At 37.2% G+C, this 22,326-nt stretch overlaps 1 protein-coding gene across 11 annotated transcripts in view; it reads left to right on the top strand.

The window, feature by feature from the left end:
* Positions 1-22,326, top strand: part of NFIB (nuclear factor I B) — a 216,384-nt gene that overhangs the window by 176,012 nt on the left and 18,046 nt on the right. For 6 of the 11 annotated variants that reach the window (XM_038402437.2, XM_043514499.1, XM_038402436.2 and 3 more), the window contains exons 9-10: positions 11,269-11,407; positions 15,106-15,188. The exons of 1 other annotated variant lie outside the window; for it this stretch is intronic. In XM_038402437.2, coding sequence (XP_038258365.1) covers positions 11,269-11,407; positions 15,106-15,188 — 222 coding nt within the window. Of the gene's footprint in view, positions 1-11,268; positions 11,435-15,105; positions 15,189-22,326 lie in introns of all 11 variants that reach the window. 4 more of the 11 variants (XM_038402431.2, XM_038402435.2, XM_038402430.2 and 1 more) reach the window with 1 other exon arrangement.

The following is a 22,326-nucleotide window of genomic DNA, read 5'->3' as shown; positions in this document are numbered from 1 at the left end:
AAAAGTGACAACAAAGAAGACAATCAAGGAGAAACCTTCCAAAGAACATCCTGGCTTCTGTGAGGTACATCTGGGCTTGGGCTGGAGTGTGGGATCTAAGATCCAACAAGAGGGAAGGTCCCAGAGCCTGGATTCTAGCCCAAGCCCAGATGTTTACACTGCAACTTTATAGCGCCCCAGTCCAAGCCCGGAATGAGCCGGAATCAGATGACAGGGCCAGCCATTTGTGTTTATTGCAGTGTAGACATACCCTTGCAGACCTCTTTTGTTAGAAAGTTCCACAGCTGAGAATCCTAGAATGAGAAAAGCCAGCCCTCATTCTCTTCCATGCTGAACTAAGGGATCGAGAGATCAAAGCTAAATAGAAGTACAGCTAGAAAATGACTCTAATAGTTAGGGTCCAGATTATGAAGGGCACTATTGACAAGTAATAAAACCTCAAACTATTTTTTGGTAAACTGGCAATCACTGCAGATCTGAGAGAGTGAGTGTAACTGGACTCCTGTCTTCAGGAGTAAGGATCTGATCCTGTTCCCATTGAAATCAATGACTTACACTTTGACTAAACTGGAGTCCATGTCAGCTGCTGTTATCTTATTGGCTACAAATTCCTGGCAGCAGTAAAGGGTGATACTTGTGCTGATTTGCAAATGAGTTTATATAATTAGTGGCTCTGGCTTTGTGTGAAGACAGTGACTTTGAATGCATCCGATGAAGTGAGCTGTAGCTCACGAAAGCTTATGCTCAAATAAATTTGTTAGTCTCTAAGGTGCCACAAGTACTCCTTTTCTTTCTAGAAGCTGGTATGGCTGCCTATTTTCCTGTATTAATTGCTTGGAATATTCTTTCTTTGTTTAATAAAAGATAGACATATAGTTGAGGAACTCCAGGCGGGTGCTTTGTGATTCTTCGATATATAACTGCCAGCAAGTTAGCAGCAAGGATGTTATCTTGTTTGGCTCAGATCTTGTTAGTCTCCAGTTGGGCTGGTTAAAGGATTTCCTGTTTGTTCCAAGGAGAACTGTAATAGAATGTAGATCAATAAAAGAAAAGTGTGTTCATGTGGGTTTCTTTAGTGCAGCTATGGTTTTTCATTTAGTGATAGCTAAGAATTTTGAATCATCTTGGCCATTTATTTGAATCAGACTTTCCTTGCACAAGACATTGCTGAAGTGGAAAAAGATAGTGTAATATTTTTAATTGTAATTGAGAGGTAAATGTAAAATATTGGCATATTTAAGGTCACCCCTGAAGTCTGGTGACAAGCAGTTTAAATATTTCATTTGCAATTTTAAGTTTTTTTATATCTTTTACTTATGTTTAGTTTATAAAAAGCACAAAATTGTAAGTTTCTTGGACGCACATATGCCATTTAACCCAATAGATGTATTTTAAACTAAAGCAAAATGTATCTTCAAAGAGACTTCCTTTCCCATACATGCAAACACACATCTGACAGCCTTTAAGGCAAAAAACTAAATAGAGATCGAACTTGCCCCATATCCTAAATGTCATTGAACTCAGGTTTTGTGTATTCTGGGTTGAGGTGGCCTCATCTAGAATACCTGCAACTAGTCATGTGACATTTAAATCTGGGCATTGTTAGCTCAAGTGGTCCAGCTGATCTTAGCTGTCACAGCAGTGCATAGGGAGAGAAGTTCTGTCTCAGACAGACAGAATTCAAGCCATTATAGATCAAATTCAACCCCCGAATTGCTCTCAAAAAGTAATAGGGAGGCAATGCTGTTGGCCAAGAACTGGTTTAACGAGTTTTCTAAGCCAACTCCAGCAAGCAGACAGGCAGCTTCATGCTACACCACCTGAAGCTTGTGTGTGAGATCTCCAGGTTAGCTTAATGTAGAATGCATTTAATTAATCCATTAGGATAATCACAAAGGCTTGGATGAGTGTAGCGAGACCCGTAACTGAGAGAACTGATTATGCATGTATTAGCAGATATAGATGGAAAAAGACATTATTGGCACTGATTCAATCTGCGGTTCCAGTAGCAAATGGGGACCCTACACATACATAATTGTACACCTCTCGAACAAACAGTGGTAATTTCCCCTTGAGTTGATACCATCCCATGGTACCTTCAAGATCCTTTTCTGCAGTCCTTTAGCATAATCACTTTCTCATATTCAGTAGAGCACTGGGAAAGCAAAGAAACCATACCATCAGAGTCTGATGAAACTGAGACTTGTGGCTGTGTCTTCCATGTGGTAATGGCATTGCAGCCATATCATCTCACATAGACGTTGGACTCATATATACGTTGAACAGGACAAGTGACAGAATAGAACATTAGTATGCCCTGATTGAAAAATCCCTAACATTTTACAAGGTGAGGCCTGTACCATATGTGTAAAAGAGGACGTAGAAAACCAGAAGAGCTATTTCCTTTCACTTATAAAAATTTTCAGAAGAGGCAGCACTCGTGTGTATTCCAGAGCAGACTGGCACAGGCCCATCAACAGAGACTATAAAATAACTGTGAACTCCTGGATGGCTGTGGCCAATATCCAGTTTTTAAGAAAGGATCCATTTGATCGCATAGCAGAGAAACCTCAGTTTGCAAAACTGGATCTGTCTGAAGCTTATCAGTAAATGGAATTCAACAAAGTCTTGCAAATCTTTATATCCTAGGGTTTTGCATTGATGTTCATCACTGTACTGTCTGTGCCCAACCATTAAAAGGGGTTGTTCCCTTAGAATAAGTTTCCCTGTAGAATGGCTAGTACTCCAGCTGTATGTCAAAATATAATGGATCAATTATGACAGGGATTACATAGATTGCTCAATTATTTGGATACTACACTTATAAAAGCAGTAATGAGGCAACATATCTGAGAAGCGTGGTGTTTCTGCTGAAGAGTTTTTGTTTGGAATGTAGGTGAAAAATGAGATATATATTGTTCTCCAGACTGAATCATTAGCTTGGGTCATATGATGTGTATGGAAGGCTGAAAGTATTTCTAAAATACTTAAAAGTGGTTTCCAAAATGCCTATACCTTTGAAGGTCATGGAATTAAGATTTTTTTCTAGCCCTGGTTAATTACTTCAAAAAATTTCTACCAAACTTCTCTTCAGTTATAATTCCAAGGATACAGTTGTTTTAAAGGAGTCCAGGAGAGCTGGCTGTATTTTAAAGAATCCTTATTGAGGTTACAGGGACAAACCATCCTGATATGTAGAAAGAATAGTAAATATGGCAGGTGACTACCTTGGCTTAACAGTGAAATCCTTGCTGATCTTAAACACAAAAAAAGAAGCTTACAAGAAGTGGAAGTTTGGACAAATGACCAGGGAAAAGTATAAAAATATTGCTGGGGCATGCAGGAGTGAAATCAGGAAAGCCAAATCACACCTGGAGTTGCAGCTAGCAAGAGATGTTAAGAGTAACAAGAAGGGTTTCTTCAGGTATGTTAGCAACAAGAAGAAAGTCAAGGAAAGTGTGTGGGCCCCTTACTGAATGAGGGAGGCAACCTAGTGACAGAGGATGTGGAAAAAGCTAATGTACTGAATGCTTTTTTTGCCTCTGTCTTCACGAACAAGGTCAGCTCCCAGACTGCTGCAGTGGGCAGCACAGCATGGGGAGGAGGTGACCAGCTCTCTGTGAAGAAAGAAGTGGTTCAGGACTATTTAGAAAAACTGGACGAACACAAGTCCATGGGGCCGGATGTGCTGCATCCGAGAGTGCTAAAGGAGTTGGCAGATGTTATTGCAGAGCCATTGGCCATTATCTTTGAAAACTCATGGCGATGGGGGAGGTCCCAGATGACTGGAAAAGGGCTAATGTAGTGCCCATCTTTAAAAAAGGGAAGGAGGAGGATCCTGGGAACTACAGGCCAGTCAGCCTCACCTCAGTCCCTGGAAAAATCATGGAGCAGGTCCTCAAGGAATCAATTCTGAAGCACTTAGAGGAGAGGAAAGTGATCAGGAACAGTCAGCATGGATTCACCAAGGGCAAGTCATGCCTGTCTAATCTAATTGCCTTCTATGACAAGATAACTGGCTCGGTGGATGAGGGGAAAGCAGTGGACATGTTGTTCCTTGATTTTAGCAAAGCTTTTGACACGGTCTCCCACAGTATTCTTGCCAGCAAGTTAAAGAAGTATGGGCTGGATGAATGGACTATAAGGTGGATAGAAAGCTGGTTAGATTGTCGGACTCAATGGGTAGTGATCAATGGCTCCATGTCTAGTTAGCAGTCAGAATCAAGTGGAGTGCCCCAAAGGTCGGTCCTCGGGCTGGTTTTGTTCAATATCTTCATTAATGATCTGGAGGATGGTGTGGATTGCACCCTCAGCAAGTTTGCAGATGACACTAAACTGGGAGGAGAGGTAGATGCGCTGGAGGGTAGGGATAGGATAAAGAGGGCCCTAGACAAATTAGAGGATTGGGCCAAAAGAAATCTGATAAGATTCAACAAGGACAATTGCAGAGTCCTGCACTTAGGACGGAAGAATCCCATGCACCGCTACAGACTAGGGACCGAATGGCTAGGCAGCAGTTCTGCAGAAAAGGACCTAGGGGTTACAGTGGATGAGAAGCTGGATATGAGTCAACAGTGTGCTGTTGTTGCCAAGAAGGCCAATGGCATTTTGGGATGTATAAGTAGGGGCATTGCCAGCAGATCGAGGGACATGATTGTTCCCCTCTATTAGACTGTGGTGAGGCCTCATCTTGAAGACTGTGTCCAGTTTTGGGCCCCACACTACAAAAAGGTTGTGGAAAAATTGGAAAACATCCAGCGGAGGGCAACAAAAATTATTTGAGGACTGGAACACATGACTTATGAGGAGAGGTTGAGGGAACTGGGATTGTTTAGTCTGCGGAAGAGAAGAATGAGGGGGGATTTGATAGCTGCTTTCAACTACCTGAAAGGGGGTTCCAAAGAGGATGGATCTAGACTGTTCTCAGTGGTAGCAGATAACAGAACGAGGAATAATGGTCTCAAGTTGCAGTGGGGGAGGTTTAGGTTGGATATTAGGAAAAACTTTTTCACTAGGAGGGTGGTGAAACCCTGGAATGTGTTAACAAGGGAGGTGGTGGAATCTCCTTCCTTAGAAGTTTTTAAGGTCAGGCTTGACAAAGCCCTGGCTGGGATGATTTAGTTGGCAATTGGTCCTACTTTGAGCAGGGGATTAGTTTAGATGACCTCCTGAGGTCCCTTCCAACCCTGATATTCTATGATTCTAAAAGGAATTTTACTTGGGTTTAGACTGAAAAGATATTTGGTATCTGCTATCTGTGAGCATAGTTTGCACATTCATCTCAAGTTAGACCTGCTGTTAGGATGTGATGCCTGACTGGCAGGTACAGGCGTGGCCATATCTTGTAAACTGAATGTGGGATTGAAAGCCCAATCACTTTTGCTTCCAGAAACTGAGATAAAGCAGAGAAAATAACATCCTCGGATAGAAGAGAGGCCTTCAATGTTATTAAATTTGGATTTGAGAAATTCTATGAGATTCTGTATGAAAGGAGGTTGACATTGATTACAGACTATTAGTCTCTGGGTAAAATTCCTGTACTGAAAATCAGGATGTTACAGGTACATCCTGATTTTAGAAGGTTTTGGGATATAGACATAACCTTCATAAATACAAATTTAAATTTCTGTTCAAATTTTGGGTATGGAACTAGGGGCAGATACATATTTAAGTAGTACCAATAATCAGATATTTGAGGTTTGGCAAATCTGAGTTTACAGTTAGCAATTGCTACATTATGTAGGTTGTGATTTACTCCAGTATCATTGGGTATAAGTCATAGGAACTCTGTTGCATTATCCCAATTTATTTTTTGCAGTGTATTTTTACTTGTAAAATATTAAATAATTAGAATCTCTTTTGGGATAATTTTCTACTACTCCAAAAGAGGTTGTATTGGAACCTGAAAATGATCCTGTCTTTTAAGAACAAACAAAACAAAGCTGTGGATCTATTGAATGGTGTAGCACAAACATTTTTAATGCTCCTCGGCTCAAGTCACATGAAGTTCAAATAAATAAGTTCACAGTAATAATGGGCTTTCAATATGGTGATACCAAAAATCTTGCAAACCACATTTTTGGTAGAACCGAAAGAGTCAAAATAAAAACAGTGTGCACAAGCTTTTTTTTTTGGTGGCCAAATATTGATCAGGCTATAGAGTTGGTGACTGTATAGTGTGATCTGTGCAAAAGACCCTAAATACAGTGGCCTCTGTATCCTGCCATCTCAATGGGCTTAAAGCTCATGGCAGAGAATTTATAACAACTTCCAGAGAAGGAAAAGCAAATATTCCTGATAAGAGCAATAGAAAGTCAAAGTGGCCAGAAGTAATAGACTAGGCTGTTTGAAGCAGGTAAGCCTCTGATCATACAGGTTTTATTTATACCATTCTTCTTTAATAATCCAATGTCTTTCTGTGATAGCTTCCAACTTGTGCTCCAGGAGCTAAACTTTCATTTAAAATGTTGCTAGTGTTGCAATTGCAAAGATAACCGTAAAAATGTGAACTCGGTGTAAAGTAATGCAATGATTTCAGTATGAATCTGCACTCAGGCTGAAACAATAGTTTTCAGAGCACTATGAGCTGAGAGCACTAAGACCTGTTTATCTTAATATGTTAACTCTGACACCTAATTATGACCATTTAACCATCAGCTTTGTTAATTTTTTTCACTGCTGATCACAGCATGGAAGGAAAAATGGGGTGATAATAAATGGCATCATATTTTGACATCATAGGTGTCTGGGTTCTTGGGTTGCAGACAGAATTTGTGAGACTACACTCACTTTTTTCCCTATTGGACTCTGGTAGTATATTTCAGTAGTAATACCTCTAGCAAAAACAATGAAGTTTAAAAAAAGTTGTTTGCCCAAACAGATTTCCATGAGGCAATGTTCCTCAATTATCAAATGGTGGTCCTTAATTCAAACCTGAAACATTTCAGATATTATTAAAGAACGATGGTATAAATAAAACCTATATGATCAGGCGCTTACCTGCAACTAAGATTAGACCAAACTTTAAATAAGTAAAAGAAGAGGTTAAACACTCAGGTTGGTACTGAGCCAACATGTAGCAATTTTTTTTAATCTTTATTGCCAAATAGTAACACACTAAACCCTAGCTAAGTAATCTTTGCAAGGCCAGTTTTAAACCATATTTTCTGATGTACAGCCTTTAATAGCAAAGCAAGTGTAAGACAAACAAGTAGAAAAATGTGAAAGCAGAACATTTTTGAAGCACCAAGAAAACAAGTATTGGAGATTACAGGAATCAGAGAGTAGAAAGAGGAATGAATGTAATTAAAAAGTACTTGGGTCAATGGTGTATATTGTGATTGTAAATAATAACATTATTAAGAGACATGTAAATCAGTTATTATTGCTTGTAAATGAAATGTTATCAGCGTCTTAAATATTGGAAATGCCATCTGAATGAAACATGAAAAAAACAGTTTTATCTTCCCCTAATTTTGGAGGCTTTGTTTCCTCGATTGGACAATACAGAGCTTCAACCTGCATTGCACTGGGCCTGCATCAGTGTCTATGTACAATACAGATGCTATTACCGGCAATATTAGCCACTTGAGAAATTTATAAACAAAAATAGAAAGTTACTTAGGATTGTTAGGGTTAAATGCCAGCTCCAGTGAAGTCAATAGCAAATCTCCAATCGACTTCAGTGGGTGTGTCTATCTGCTGCCTGTGATGGCGAGTCTCAGAGCCCTGGTCGACTTGGGCTCAGGGGTCTTGAGCTATGGTGCTAAAAATAGCTAAGTAGACATTCAGGCTTTGATATTCAGGCTCTGAAGCCCACCCCGCTCCTCTATCAACCTAGGCTCTAAGACTCATGGTGGGGGCTGCCGCTCGCTGTGTAGATATGCCCTGCGAGGCCAGGATTTCACTCTTAATTGGCTGGTGGGTGAGGGATGTGTGCCGTGTTAATTTTATGTGTGTCATCTAGGTAAATTATTGCTTATTGGAGAATAAATATTAAATATGTGCTTTTCACATTGTTTAATTTGGCAAAGAAAGGGTTCATTTTCTTGGACCATCTGCACAAGGACTAAGCTGGAGTCCATGTGAGCTGTTGCATTCCTGTTGTCTAGAATCACTAGAGAACAGTAAAAGGTGATACATTGTTGCACATTGTGCTGGACTCCAGCTGTGTCCATTTAATTAAGTTGAGTCTGGTTTTGGATGCAGAGCTGCTTTGGAAGATGATGACACTGGCTGTTTTAATCCATAAATTCCTGGGAATCTTTTTTTTTATACTAAAAGTTAAAGCACTTTTACTAGACAATTGAAGTGGTTTCTTTTTGATTCTTCAATACATAACAGAAACCAAGTCCTAAAAGGTAACTCTGCCCCCCACAGATCCCTAACTCCATCCAATAGCAACTAAAAAGAACTCAAACCACACTAATCCTGTCCATCAGACAATGTGTACAATCCACACGTTACTGAGTATGGTATTTAACCTCTTTCACCAACTTTTAAAAAGAAAAAAAAAGAAAAAACAAATTCATAATAATGAGCAATGTGTGATTATAAGAATTTTCAGTCTATGGGGACGAGCTTATTTTACCACCTCGCTGTGGTTTTATGAGTTATGAATGATCATGCATACCTCATGAAAATGCTACATGTATCACACATTGCCCAATGGCATATATTACTTCTATATATACTACCTATGTTGTGGTGAATCAGTGCTGCAACTATGGATAAATTGTATTTGTCAAACACCTTTCATTGTTTCACTTTCACTCTGACCACCAATCCATTTCTACCAGGAAGACTTATAACAATCCAAACTGTGGCACAGCTTCTGACAGCCTCTATATTTTAAAAAGAAAAATAAAAGAGAGAAGCAGCCAGATAATTTTTTCTTTTCCCCACAAATATGGATTTTCCTGTCAAAATTACACTATTCAGACCTCAACTGTTTTAAGGTCTGATATATTGCTATCTTTTGGAGCTAAAATTGCTTCTAAATACCTACTTTCCAGTGGGTTGCAGTACATGATTCTTGGGAGATCCCAGTATTTAGGACCTTAAAGCATTATAGATGGGAAAGTTATTTTAGGTATTTTGTAGAAGTTTCTGAAATTCTGTTATAGTTTTCCTTTATCTCCAAGGTCAGTACTTTTGTATTTATGGTAAATAAGACACCTGATTTTACAGGCCAAGGGATATTTAAATAGTACTTATAAAAATAAAACTATCTAAAATATTGCTAAAATGGGGGTCAGCTGGTTGGTAAAATATATGGCATATGCAGAATGTGTGATAGTGTGATGTGATATAAAGGTTTTATTGGTACTGGTGGAAAGACCTGTGTAACTTATTAATGGGTTCACTGTTTGTAAGTAATCTGGCTATCCAATCAGATGGTGATTAAATCTTTATATCATATCATTATGTATTCAATGTATATTGTCTTGTATATATTAACGTGGTGATCCTTTTTCCTTTAAAGTTGATATCACAAGGGTTGAACAGATTTGGAGGGGGAAAAAGACCTATCCAGTTGCTGAAAGTTTGATACAATAGAGAAAATATATGGAATACCAACAATGTGTTTTTAGTATAGAAGAACCTTTCATCCCTGTGAACTACTGCCTTCTTAATTTGAAACTGGTTTTAGACCTGAGATTAGCGGTATATATTTGACTATTTTCTCATTAGTAAAGGCCCATACATCACAATAGAAGAATAAATCCTATAGTAGCTGGATCTTATAGAACTATATGTCAGATCGTTCTTTTTTTCATTGCCTTGCAATATGCAAGTACAATATGGTCATGGTTAAGAGAGAATTTAAATTTGCTTCCTTTAGTGGAGTAATTGATCAGCCGCTTGTCATTAATGTAACATTTTTCCTGTTGCTTTTCATCATAGAACCATAGAATTTACAGCTAGAAATAACCTACTAGATCAACTAATGAACTTTCCTGTCAATGCAGAATCAGTCTCTATTTGTACATATTTGTCCAGTCAATATTTACTATTGTTTATTTAGTCACTCTAGTTTTAAAAGTCCAAAAGGAAAAGGTCCCCATCATCTCCCTTGGGAGACTGTTCCACAGTTTAATAGATCATACTGTCGGGAAGTTTTTCCTGATTTTTTTTTTTACATTTCCGCTTTCTTTATTTCCTTCCATTACCTCCCAGATTATACTTCCAAATAATTCCTCATTATCATCTGTGTTTACATCCTGCACCTATTTGTAGTTGTCATGACAACCAATAATTATTGCCTAGCCAAGCTAATCATATTTGCCTCTTTTAACCTTTCCTTGTAAATCAGTCCATCCAGATCCTTTAACAACCTAGATTTCTCTCTGATTTGTCAGTGTCTTTATGATAATAAGTTGCCCAGACATTTATGCATTATATTTGTTATGTACTTAAAGAGCTCTTTAAAATTCACAGAAAAAATCAACAGTTTCAGGCTAAAGGTTACCAGCTGATATTTTTGGTTTATTATTATTTACACTTAGAATATTTAGGGCCAAATTTAGCTCTTGGATAAATGAGCACATTGCTCAAAGAACGTTGCCAAAGTTGGGTATATGTGTATGCTGAAGGTAGAATTTGACCCTGATTTGTCAGAGGTCTAAATTCAGAGTACCTCTTGTACATCCTGTACATCAATCCGTGAAAAGTGTTGATTTGGCTCATTATACTCCTGAAAGGTACAGAATTCACACTTTTCAATCCTATGTGAAAGGGACATATTCTGGTGGGCCTGGGGCCAAATGGCAGCATCTACACATTTTAGCACCTCCTTCTCTGGCCCCCTTATGCAGCCTTCCCTGCTTTTATTAGTCAGACTTCAGGCATGTGCAGAAAGCAAACAGCTGTGCGCTTGTTCTGCATACATTCCCAAGCCAGCCAGAATACTGGCCCTTGCTAAAACAGCTTTTGCAGTCTTAATATGTGTTTTAGTTAAATGCTTCAGGCTCTATGCTTAATCCTACTATGTGAGCAGCACTACTATTGTAAAATACTTTTATGAAAATCATACCAAGAACAAAATAAAACTGATCAGAAGGTTACTGTGAATTAAATGTATGGGGCCTATTGTGTTGTCCACTAAATATACTATATATAGATATATTAGTTTATAACAATTACTTAACCTGGCACATAGATACTGTGGTGATGGGCAATCTAAAAAAACCTTCAAGACACTGGTAGATTTGTTTTTAAACACAATGTGTATATTTTACAAGGCATTGTTTTGGTTTTGTTTTGTAGCCTAACAGCAGTGGTCAAGTAGTAGGGAAAGTGCCTGGCCATTTTACTCCAGTTTTGGCACCCTCTCCCCATCACAGTGCGGTGAGACCTGTGACTCTGACCATGACAGATACTAAACCCATCACTACATCCACTGAAGGTGAGGCATCTTCACCTACAGCAACCAGTAAGTATTTCTCTAGGAAACAAAAATGTCCATCAGAGGTTCAATATGATTTTAAATTAAGGCCAAAAAAAGGTGCCTTTTCCTACTATTTGACCAGGTGGATGCTCATAATTTATTCTGAGGGCAAACATGATCTGACCACAAAGCTTTTCCCCCTCAAATTTTAGCCATAGCATCATATTACATGAACTGATGTTTGTGACATGACAATCAAAATCTAAAGGGAAAAGCGTATTTATTTGAGCACCGCCCATCGAGAAAGAACAAAACATGATTGTTCATCTAAGGTGGACATTGTAATGACATTGAGAAGCACACTCAGACTGCAAGATTTCAAATAAACCACACTTGGATTTCAAAATGAGATTAGATAATTGCTCCTCAATGAGCTTTCCTACAGAAATCAATCTTTGTTACAAAACATACTGAATCAGAGCTATGATAATTGCATGTCTATATAGGTTGTGTTAGCAAAAAATAAAATGATATAGCATACAGCAAAGGAAATTTTAATTCACTGCCCTTGATTCTACAAGGGTTGGCTTAATTGCATTTGCTTTTTAAATGCCTTGAAAGTTTTGAGTACCTTTGTACAATATGCTCAGCACCATATTATTCATCCTGTTATCTTCAATGGAATTGCAACCATGGAAGTATGTGCAATGTACATGCTAATGTTATTTGATCATTTCTATTTTGGATAATCATTTCATGTCCAATGGTATCCAAAAGGTTAATTTTTATCTAGCTTCTATACTTTCGTTAACAAAGCTGGGTAAATATGGTTCCTGACCTTTCAGGTCTTTCGAGGGCCAACATTACTTGATACTGATGACTGGCAACATTTTTAGAAAATAGTCCTGATCAGACTATTTAGAAGAAGATCTCTGAGCTGAAATTTCTGTCTTCCAAAGGGCAGTTAGAGCCTAAATTATGTGTAAGCCAAACCAACCAAACAAAAAATACTTAACATGCAGAAAAGAATATGGATTTCTGTAGGGTCAGTTACACTAAAATGGATCATTTTAGCCATGTTAGGTATTAAAATTGTGAGTGTGGTCTCTAGACATTGCATTATAATTAATCAAGCCTGTAAATCGTATATATATTTTTAGGTATTTGTTATCTTAAGATCGTATTTTGTAAAATGAAATAGATATGCAAATGAGTTAGGGCAAGTGACACGAGGGGGAAACTGCATAAGTATCTATTACAAAGAGTTTTTTCCACTGAATGCATCCAATGAAGTGAGCTGTAGCTCACGAAAGCTTATGCTCAAATAAATTTGTTAGTCTCTAAGGTGCCACAAGTTCTCCTTTTCTTAAAGAGAAATAAGTGACTCCTAAAGATAATCTGGGTAAACACCATTGTTTAATTATAAACTGATTAATAATTATATTGATAGGATTATGGAAATATTTTAGCTATTCTTTTGGGATAGCAAAAGAAGCTTCTAGGTGGACTAAAAGTTGGAGTGGATTAACACTCTACTGGTTTTCGATGCAAATTTTGCTCCTTTGAGGTGCTGCTATTTCTGGTATGTTCAGCAGCAAACAAGAAGTTAATGCTCTAGTGTTTCACCTCAGGGAAAGGAACCTTGGTTCAAATTTGGCTTGGATTATTGGTAGTTTCATCCTCGTTCCTATTTGTCGAGATCACACAATGTGGCACAATTGTCTGTCTGTGCTCAAGAGAGACCATGGCCTGGAATAGCAGGGGAAGGGAGATCAAGTATGATATCAGAACTGCAGAAAGAAGCTTGCACTCTACCTGCCCATATTATGGCCTAGTTTAAGGAGTCTTTTTAGAAGGAAACTGACCTTATTTGTCCACTAATAATTATACAGGTATTTAAGGATGAAGCCTGGGAATTTCAAAAGAGCCTAAAGGAATTAGGCACTCAGTTTTACTGAATTTCAGTGGAACTAGAGCACCTTCCTCTCTTATGGTCCTTTGAGATGAAGCCTCTTCCTGCATGCAGAACATCTCTATCACTAATGCATGTAAATGAAAAGTGTTTATGAGCAAGTCCAATTTAAGTGTGTAAATTGTATGCACAAGTGGTAGCACACAAACATTACATGCACAAGTGACTTGATAACAAAACAAACAAAAACTGAAGGAAGGTATCCTTTTGCTGGAAATACATAAAGCCGTCACTGACCTTAATATTCATGCTCTCATGCCAAGGGGCTTCATACGTGTATTTCATGGGAGAATTTGGCCCTAACAGTTTTTTAAAACATTGCAAATTTATTTTTAATAAACAATGAATTGCAAAAGACAATGTTTTGTTGGGCAAATAAGTTCCTGCAGATATTGCTTAAACATAATATAAATGCTGTCATTGTTTCTGTTTAGTCAGTTTTGACCTATTTGGCATATAAAATCAAATGATTAACACTGACTTCATTCTGAAATACAACAAATGAATTGTTCAGAACTAGACAGAACAACAGACTTTGATAACATTTCTGTCAAGAAACTCTAGGGTCTGGAATCATGATTTATTTATAATATCTGATCCCTTTTTATGGCAATCTCTCAGTGAAAGCTGTTTACTATAAAAAAGCCGTATTAAAAATATCCTCAGAAATTCAGAAAGTTTTACGTATTTGCTGTATAATTTTAACCTCAAACAGCCAATTAGCTAAAAACTCTATCCACCTTCCTCACTCTGTTCTCAGTCTTCATATCCATTCCATTTTGGCAGGTCTGCTTTGACCACCACAAAGGTGCCAGTTGTGATGATGATTGTTGCAATGTGGTCATCTACACACTATGAAGTGGAGTGAGACCACATAGGCCACTAAGAGCCATGAGAGGGTAATGACTTTCAGTCGCTACTGATCTCAGCCAGATTTGAATGGCGACCTACAGGTGAAAGGTTCTATATCCCTTTACCAATCTCTTGAGTCACCCAGTCTCCCCCCAGATTTTTCTAAGCTTCTGTACCACAGAAGTCTAAAAGAGCTTTTAATGAATTAGCTCCAAGTGAATGCTATTTTCTGGTGTGTAAAATTATGCTGCGCAGCAAAAGTTAACTCCCTTCTCTGGTTAGTGCTGATCACATTGTATCCTTCTTCCAAAGGACTGTAAAGATTAATTTCATGCCACATAAGCAAATCAAGCTTTAAGTCTCAGTTTTAAATAATTAACCACTTTTCCCAGATAAATTTGTGATGGGCTTTCACAAATAGAAGAATCAGTGTAAATTAGTAGGTGGTTGTTCTCTCGCTCCTACCCGCGTAACTTCATTGACTTCATTTATTGGACCTTTATATTAGTGTAACTGATGTGTATTTGTATAACTAATATAAATTGGAGGTCCATAACTGAGACCCATAACACTTTAAAATGTAGTGCTCCTTTAACTATTTGTAAAATTCTGCAACCAGAGGAATTATTATTCTAACTACAAGCCTAATTCTGACCTCAGATTCACACATGCAGCTTCCATTGAAGTGGATGGGAATTGAACATGCTGTGCACCTAAGGGCTGAATTTGGCCCTATGGTTTTTTTGCATTCCTGATAAAAGAAATCCACAGACACTTCCTATACATTGCAAATCATAACTCTGGATCTCTCATATCTGTACTGTACGTGCACAGGGTAATAATTATGACAGGTCGCTATTTTTATCAATGTGTTTTGTTCTTCCTTAATCAGCCTACACAGCCTCAGGCACATCCCAAGCCAACCGATATGTGGGACTAAGCCCAAGAGACCCATCCTTCCTACACCAGCAACAGGTGGGCAAGTTTCACATAGGTGTAATAATATAGACAAGCTTTTGCAGTAGTACCTTTCTACATGCTGCCACTGACATCTTGGATTAGAATGGGATCCTAATGGTTTCAGTCTATGTCATATGAAGACTAGATATGCTAAAGACAAAAACCCCTCTAAAAACATTAACATAACATATGCTTTTGTTTCTTAGATTTGTGCCATTTAAGGAACTTTTTATAATGCCTCTTTACATTATTTTATTTTTGAACAACTTAAAAGTAGATGCTAGAATTGGATATTAAGAATATGTCTGTACAAAATGTGCAAGGGACAAAACTGAGAACTCATTTCAAAACCAATAAAAATTAAACAAAATTAAACAGTACAAATTATGATTCTCAAGCTATTTCATATTTTCCAGATGTTTAAGCCTACATTTCTGCATTTTAGTTCCAGAAGATGAGTTATAAAACCAAATTCTCAATGCAACACATCATCATTCCTAGTTTAATAGGTTTAAATTGGTTTGTTGATTTCAGATGTGATAGACACATTTTTGTTCTAGTTTCTTACATCATTTATGTTTCAAGTAGCATTTTAAATTTCACATCTCATTAATGCTGTAAATTTAATGCAAATGAAGTGTTTACACAAACTGTGAAAATATACAGCCAAAATTAATGGTGGTTTATAAACAAATTAGCCGCAGTCAATAGCAGAGCCATACAAATACAGAAATCCTGCATTGCTACTAACAGTATAACACAAAATCAGACACTTTAGAACATAAATTTATTTTATGATGTGTGTATGTGCTGCTCCCAGATCTTGACAGCAGAGGAGTTTGAAATTAACAGCATGTAAAATGTTACATATTAAAAATAGAATATGGCAGGAAGAAAAGGGCTATTAAGTAGTTCTTATTATTTATTGTACTGAATTTTTTCTCAGGCTTGGGTTCCTATCCACAGTTGGTACTCATGCCTGTTTTATTTTATCCTACATGCTCTGTGTTTGTTGTAACATAGCTAAACTGTGCTGCATTTGAACCTCCTAACCCTACCCACTCCAAGGCCAAGGTGGCTGTATGTATATATTAAAGATCACCACATGCAGAATTCAGAGAATATCTTAAAAATGATAGTTTAAGATCTTTGACATTTTGACAGCTTTGTTAACCAGTGAGACACAACTGAAAACATTTGTACGTAGTTACGAAAATACCAAATAACAATTAGTTATTTTTACCAACCATTGGCTTTTCACTACATTTTCTGATATTTTTCTTTTTTCACCTCTCTAGAATTGCTGTAATATAAAATGTGTCATAATTACTAGTGTGGTTCTATTTGACAAATGTACAGTAAATGTTCATTGTATTTTTAAACATATGCAAGATTTATAGGTTTAAAACTTGCTTTTTTAAAAACCATTGCACACATTTTCTGAAATAATTTTGCTGTGAAATTTTAAAAATTATTTCATAAGTCTCTAACATCCAGTTAATTTTGGGATTTGCAAAAGAAATTTAAATGTATTTTATTTTAATTTATTGCTTCTCTTCAACACCCTATTTTTCTACAAATTTGCTCGTTAATACTTTTTGCTCTCAAGAACATTCAAAAAGTTATACAAACTATTTCACATCCCTAGAAGGTACTGGCAGCCAGCTTAATTTTCTTGTATCGACTGTATATTTTTTGTCTTTATAATATATTTTAAGAATAAGTTTGGATAATTTCAGCAGTCTCATTAAACATGTGACCAAAATATTCAGGAAAAAAGTAATCTTACATGTTTTGTGCATGTACATTTATATGTATGTTTCAACCCTGGAAAATGTGTTTTGATTCAATGCCACTGTGTGAATTTAATATTCTAAAGTAGAGAGTTTTATAATGTCAATATTTGTTATTTATTTAAATGTACCAGTATTTTACATATGTGTTATATAGTAGTAGCCCTATAGTATAGTGAAAAAGTATATAATAGATTAATCTCTGCCATTATTCTGTATTCGATTTTAAATTACGTATGATTGTATATACGTGTGTGTGTGCACGCACACATGCGTGCTCACATACATACATACATACATATACATATATATATATAAAATAAAAACAATTAGGCAATAGTTGGTACTGTTGCATGCATTGAAGGAACAAAGAACTTTAACCACAAACTAAGCTTTTTAGCAGTAGATAAATACGAATACAGTATACATAAGTGCAGAATAGATAAAATAATTTTCTCATGAGTTAGTTGTTACCTTCATCCTCTTAAATCCTAAAAGGCTCTCAGAGATGACAATGCCGTACATGTTTATTATCCAGAAAAAAACCCCACCAGAAATTGTCTAAATGACTTCAGTAGATAAAGGTTATCCTTTGGTAAGGCAGAAATGAGATTGATTTACTACGTCCTTTCATTACTTTACAACAATTTAAAAGAGAGCACTTTTCTTGTGGCAGGTTCTGAATGCATTTAGTTTAAAGCAGCCCATGATGAATGAAAAGGAAAATCAAGGGGTACATGAAATAAAGGCAATCAATCATTTTATATTAGCTGAGAGAAATTCTAAAGTAGAAAGCCAGTGGTTTTAGTTCCAGAGAGATCTTTCAAACATTCACTGTACCCTTTAATACACATTGACCTCTTAAGAATAAATATTGTCACAGGTAGGTTCTTTTACTTTGTTGGAGGGGCTTTATAGAGATTTATTCTCTCAAGTTATGAGAAATATTGATGTGTATTATTGAGTGCTTTTTTTGTTGTTGTTTAAAAAGAACCGCAATGTATCCTATATAAATTATAGTAACAACCATAAATTTAAGCTGTATGTTATTTTGTGTATCTCTCTTATAAATAGTCTTTCAACAAAATAAAATGACAGTTCAGTCGAATTTCCAGTAAAACAATTTATAGCACAAAATTGCTGGAATACTTGCATTTAGATGGGAAGCATTAAATATAACTTGGAAATATTGTGTGTTTATGTGTCTAGCACCTTTGGGAGCAATACATTTGCATTTACTGATCTGAATAGTGAGAAAAATATGCTATTACACGTTACTTAGCATGCTACATTGATAGGCAAAGTTTTGAAGAATTATAAATCTATGCAGTATACTTTTGTTGTTATCATTGGTTGGCGCTGGTTGCTAATTGCCTTGAAATGACAGGTATTTCAAAATTGAACATCAACAATAACATAACAAATTTCTTACTTTAACTGCAACTAGAAAGTCATCTACATAAGTAGATCTGCATTAGAAAGGTGCTTATAAAACCTCTTAATGTTTTGTTGTAAAAAGTAGTCCTTCCCCAGCCCCCCAAAGATCAGTTATAAATTGTTAATGACTACTTGTTTAGAATGCAAAAGTTTTCATTAATTCATTAATCAACATGCAAACGTTATTAACTATTAGTAACGGACTCATGTTTCCGGGGATGTTGCTTAATCAAATGTCTCCTGTTTAATCATAGTTAAAATTTTATCGTAGAGTTAGAATTTTAGTAAGGGCTTTGTTCTTAACTTTGCTGGTGGAAGTTGGTGAGGTCACTGTATGAATTCTGCTTTGGCACACTGAACTAGCTATGCTAAGAAATGTCTTTATTGACATAGGAGTTTTGCATAAAAGGAAGGTTGGGTAATCTTCACAGCAGTATGTCAGCACCTCTCTCTCTCTCTCTCTCTCTCTCTCTTCCTCTTCCCCCCTCCCCCGCCCCCTCCAGCTCTTATACACACTGCTTATATTTGAGTTGTAGCAAATGGTTTCCAAGTCTAGACTCACAGAAAAAGTGAAAAATTAGAGTAACGGAGTCAAATTCAGCTGTGGTACAAGAAGGCTCAACTCTTCTGAGCTCTATGGAATTGTGCCATTTTAGTCCTCGTTCTTGGGAGTATATAGTCATAACACAGCAATCATTAGTAAAAGAGTTCAGTTGCAAAACCATGTTAATGGACAATAGGGCAAACTTCTGATGGATGGATCGAGGGATGGTGGCATTTCTTAGTCTCATTCAATTTATATCACTGTGAATTCACAAAATGCAAACTTTATATCCTTGAAACTATAGGATTCTTAGTGTCTGATCAAAATTGCTTCTGGATTTAAAGTTGTTATACTGCCAGAAACACCAATCCTGGATTTTGCCTATTTAAAAACAGAAAAGAAAAGATTTATCTTTGTGTTCATAGCACATAAAGGGTAACAGCACCACAATTGGTAAGCTTCCTATTGAAACTGAATAAATCAACCAAAAGAGTACTTGCTTTTGGCCATGATATTGTTATCCATAATTATTTAACTTTTAAAACATCTTTGAGCTTCTAGAAAAACTAAATGGGAGGACATTTTCATTCTTTCATTAAGAAAACAGGCAAGCAAAGTCAAATGGGTTTAGTGAGGAAGTTATCAGCCTGTGATACCAGTAACCTTTAAAACTTTACTTTTTCATATACGCTAACTAATATTGGGCCAATAACTGAACTGCTAAACGCCTCAGATCCTTGCATTACTTAATACAGCTGCATGGATTTCACTAGAGCTTAGGCTTTAAGGGTGTGGTATATGTTATGTATGATTTTCACACAGCTTTGACATTTATTAAGGGGTCATGTTACCATGTATATGATAATAAGAAATATTTTCGACATCATAAATGTATTTTAAAACTAGAAAACTGTTAGCAGCTTTTGATCTTATTTAATTGTTTCCTCCACACAAGACTACTCTTTTCAAGCAGTTTCTCCAGTAGGAAGTTGTTCTTTCCATATGCATCCTTTAGTTGTTGCATTATGATGTTCAGAATGGAAGGCCCTTCATACCATGTATCACTGAAAATGTAAACTGAAATGACCACTGAAAACAGTGTTTGGTTTTAAAATGTTTTTGATGCATATCGCTTTTGCTTCAGGCAAAAGACTGAAAGAAGAACACAAGTGGACTCTTAAACAGAACTTCTCAGTAAAGTCAGGAAACAGGTTATCAACACTTAGGCTGTTCTTATTGTCTCGCTTATCATAATTGACAGTTTGACGTAAAACTTGATCACATGACTACCAGGGAGGTATGTAAATGGATAAGAGGTCACCTTTCACATATGCTTGCTGGAAAGGAAACACATTTAAAGGAAGTTTCAGTCAAAACAATGACAGTATGCAAATGTTTAGCTTTATGGGCTTTCTCAAATAACAAAAATCATAACAGTCTCCTATCACTCACTCACTCACTCTTTCAAATATATGTTTACTTTTACTGGTGATCAAAGGGGCATGAAATGAAGATTAATATTAGTCACTTTATTAAAATATGAAATATAAAGCCTGCTTAAATATTAACCCTTACAATTATTTAAAGGTTTGAGTCGTGGGATTGTAACTCTAATGTAAATTAGGGTTGTGTGGCTAAAACTCTGCAGGATGATTGTACTCCCCAAGTGTCCAACGTAAACTAAAAAGAGAAAGGAGATTCAAAGTAAACATTCAGGGTCCAAATCAGGATTGTCCCTGTGGCCCTTTTGCACTGACATAATAGGGCTGAGGAGCAATCACATGCCCCCCTGAGGATTACTCCCAGCACAGGGAGGCAGTCTCTATGGCCTCTGCGCCCCTTCCCCCTCAGTAAGAGTTGGAGTGATGGTGTATTCCAGGGGTAGTAATGGGTGTGCTTACAAGGCACGTTAAGGCTACCTTACCCTGCTTTGGGTACATTTGCCTCTCCCCCTGGCAACTGCAGAATTAGGCTCATTGAAAGGCAATTTTTTTCTCCTGAGGATAATTTTCCTTGTCCCTGTTGTATGTGGTTCTGTGAGAGAGGAATTTAAAACACTTGATTGTGTGTCACACCATCATATATATATATATATAGATTCCATATAAGAAACATATATGAGAGGGGAATACCTATGTAGAAATGTTTTAGAAAGCTTGTAAAATGTTTGATTGGGACAGTTGTTTGAATCCCTTTTCTTGAACACCCGGGAGCCTTAGTTAACAAAAGTCCAGCTGAGAGAGAGAGAAGGGGAAAAAAGGTCAAACTAGAGGGTCGGATCCTTGGCTCTGGCTCAGGCTGCTTTGTGCCACCTCAGCGATGTAAAGTGGTAGGAGAGCTGTCATAAAGGAGCAACCAGAGATTCTCCCTGACAGAGGGAAATCCTTGAGTGGCATATAGGCAGCTTTGTGCCACTTGCTTCTCCCATCCTCTACATAGAAGGTCTTTCAAGTTGGTGCTCCAGGGTGAAGTGAAGTGCACTGTGTTCTGTCTGATCTCTAGGTAACACAATGGCATTTGCGGCTTGCATAATTTTAGTGCAGCCCTTAGGTGCACTAAATGTAAGTTTAGTTACATAAGACGTTATAAGTTACATTGGGGGCTGCTGGCCTTTCCCTGGCTCCAAAATGACCTAAATTAACACAAAATAGTCATAATACTAAAGTCCAATGTCTCAGGTGCTTCCAAGCTAGAAGCAACTGTTGTGTGTCCCATTACAAAGGTGGAAATCTCCCTTTTCAGTGGCATGAAGTTCCCAGGTGAGAGTCTTAAAGGTGCAGCAAAGACCTCTCAGCCCTGGGGGAAGGAAGAGAGCTAAGGGGCTCCTCTGGGCTTGCCCTCTGAGGACATCTTTGCCACTTTACTGCTGTCTTCACATTGCCTGCTCCATGGAAATCTTCTCCCTCCTGGAATTGGGGCTGTTAGGCCCCCATTATACTACTCCAGCTCACTGACCTGGAGTAAAGATGCCAAACCATTTCTACCCTGGCAGGGACACAGGATATCAGATTTTAAAGTGATATTTCTATGGCTATTATTGACCCCAAACTAAATCTTAGTCATACAGGTCTCTAGATGGTGATTTTGGAGAGGAAATTCTACACGAGGAGTAGGAAAGAGGAAACATTTCCCTTGTAGGTTAATTTTGAAAACAAAATGGCGGCTGTTTGAAGTTGCTCAGAGATTTGGAACATTAAACTTAAGCCACATGGAAGTGGTTTAGTAGACAGGTGCTGCATTTCTAAGATCATGATAGAATTATTTATCACATTCTTCTCTAATTTAGCACATGTGTATATATGGTGGGACAGATGAATTTACAATATACCAATTTACACCAGCTGAGGATCTGGCCCTGTATGTATCTGTATATCTGTGT

This window comes from Dermochelys coriacea, chromosome 5 (assembly GCF_009764565.3).
Source record: "Dermochelys coriacea isolate rDerCor1 chromosome 5, rDerCor1.pri.v4, whole genome shotgun sequence".
Taxonomy (NCBI): domain Eukaryota; kingdom Metazoa; phylum Chordata; order Testudines; family Dermochelyidae; genus Dermochelys; species Dermochelys coriacea.
Note: the sequence above shows the minus strand (reverse complement) of the source record. Positions and strands in the feature narration are given on the sequence as shown.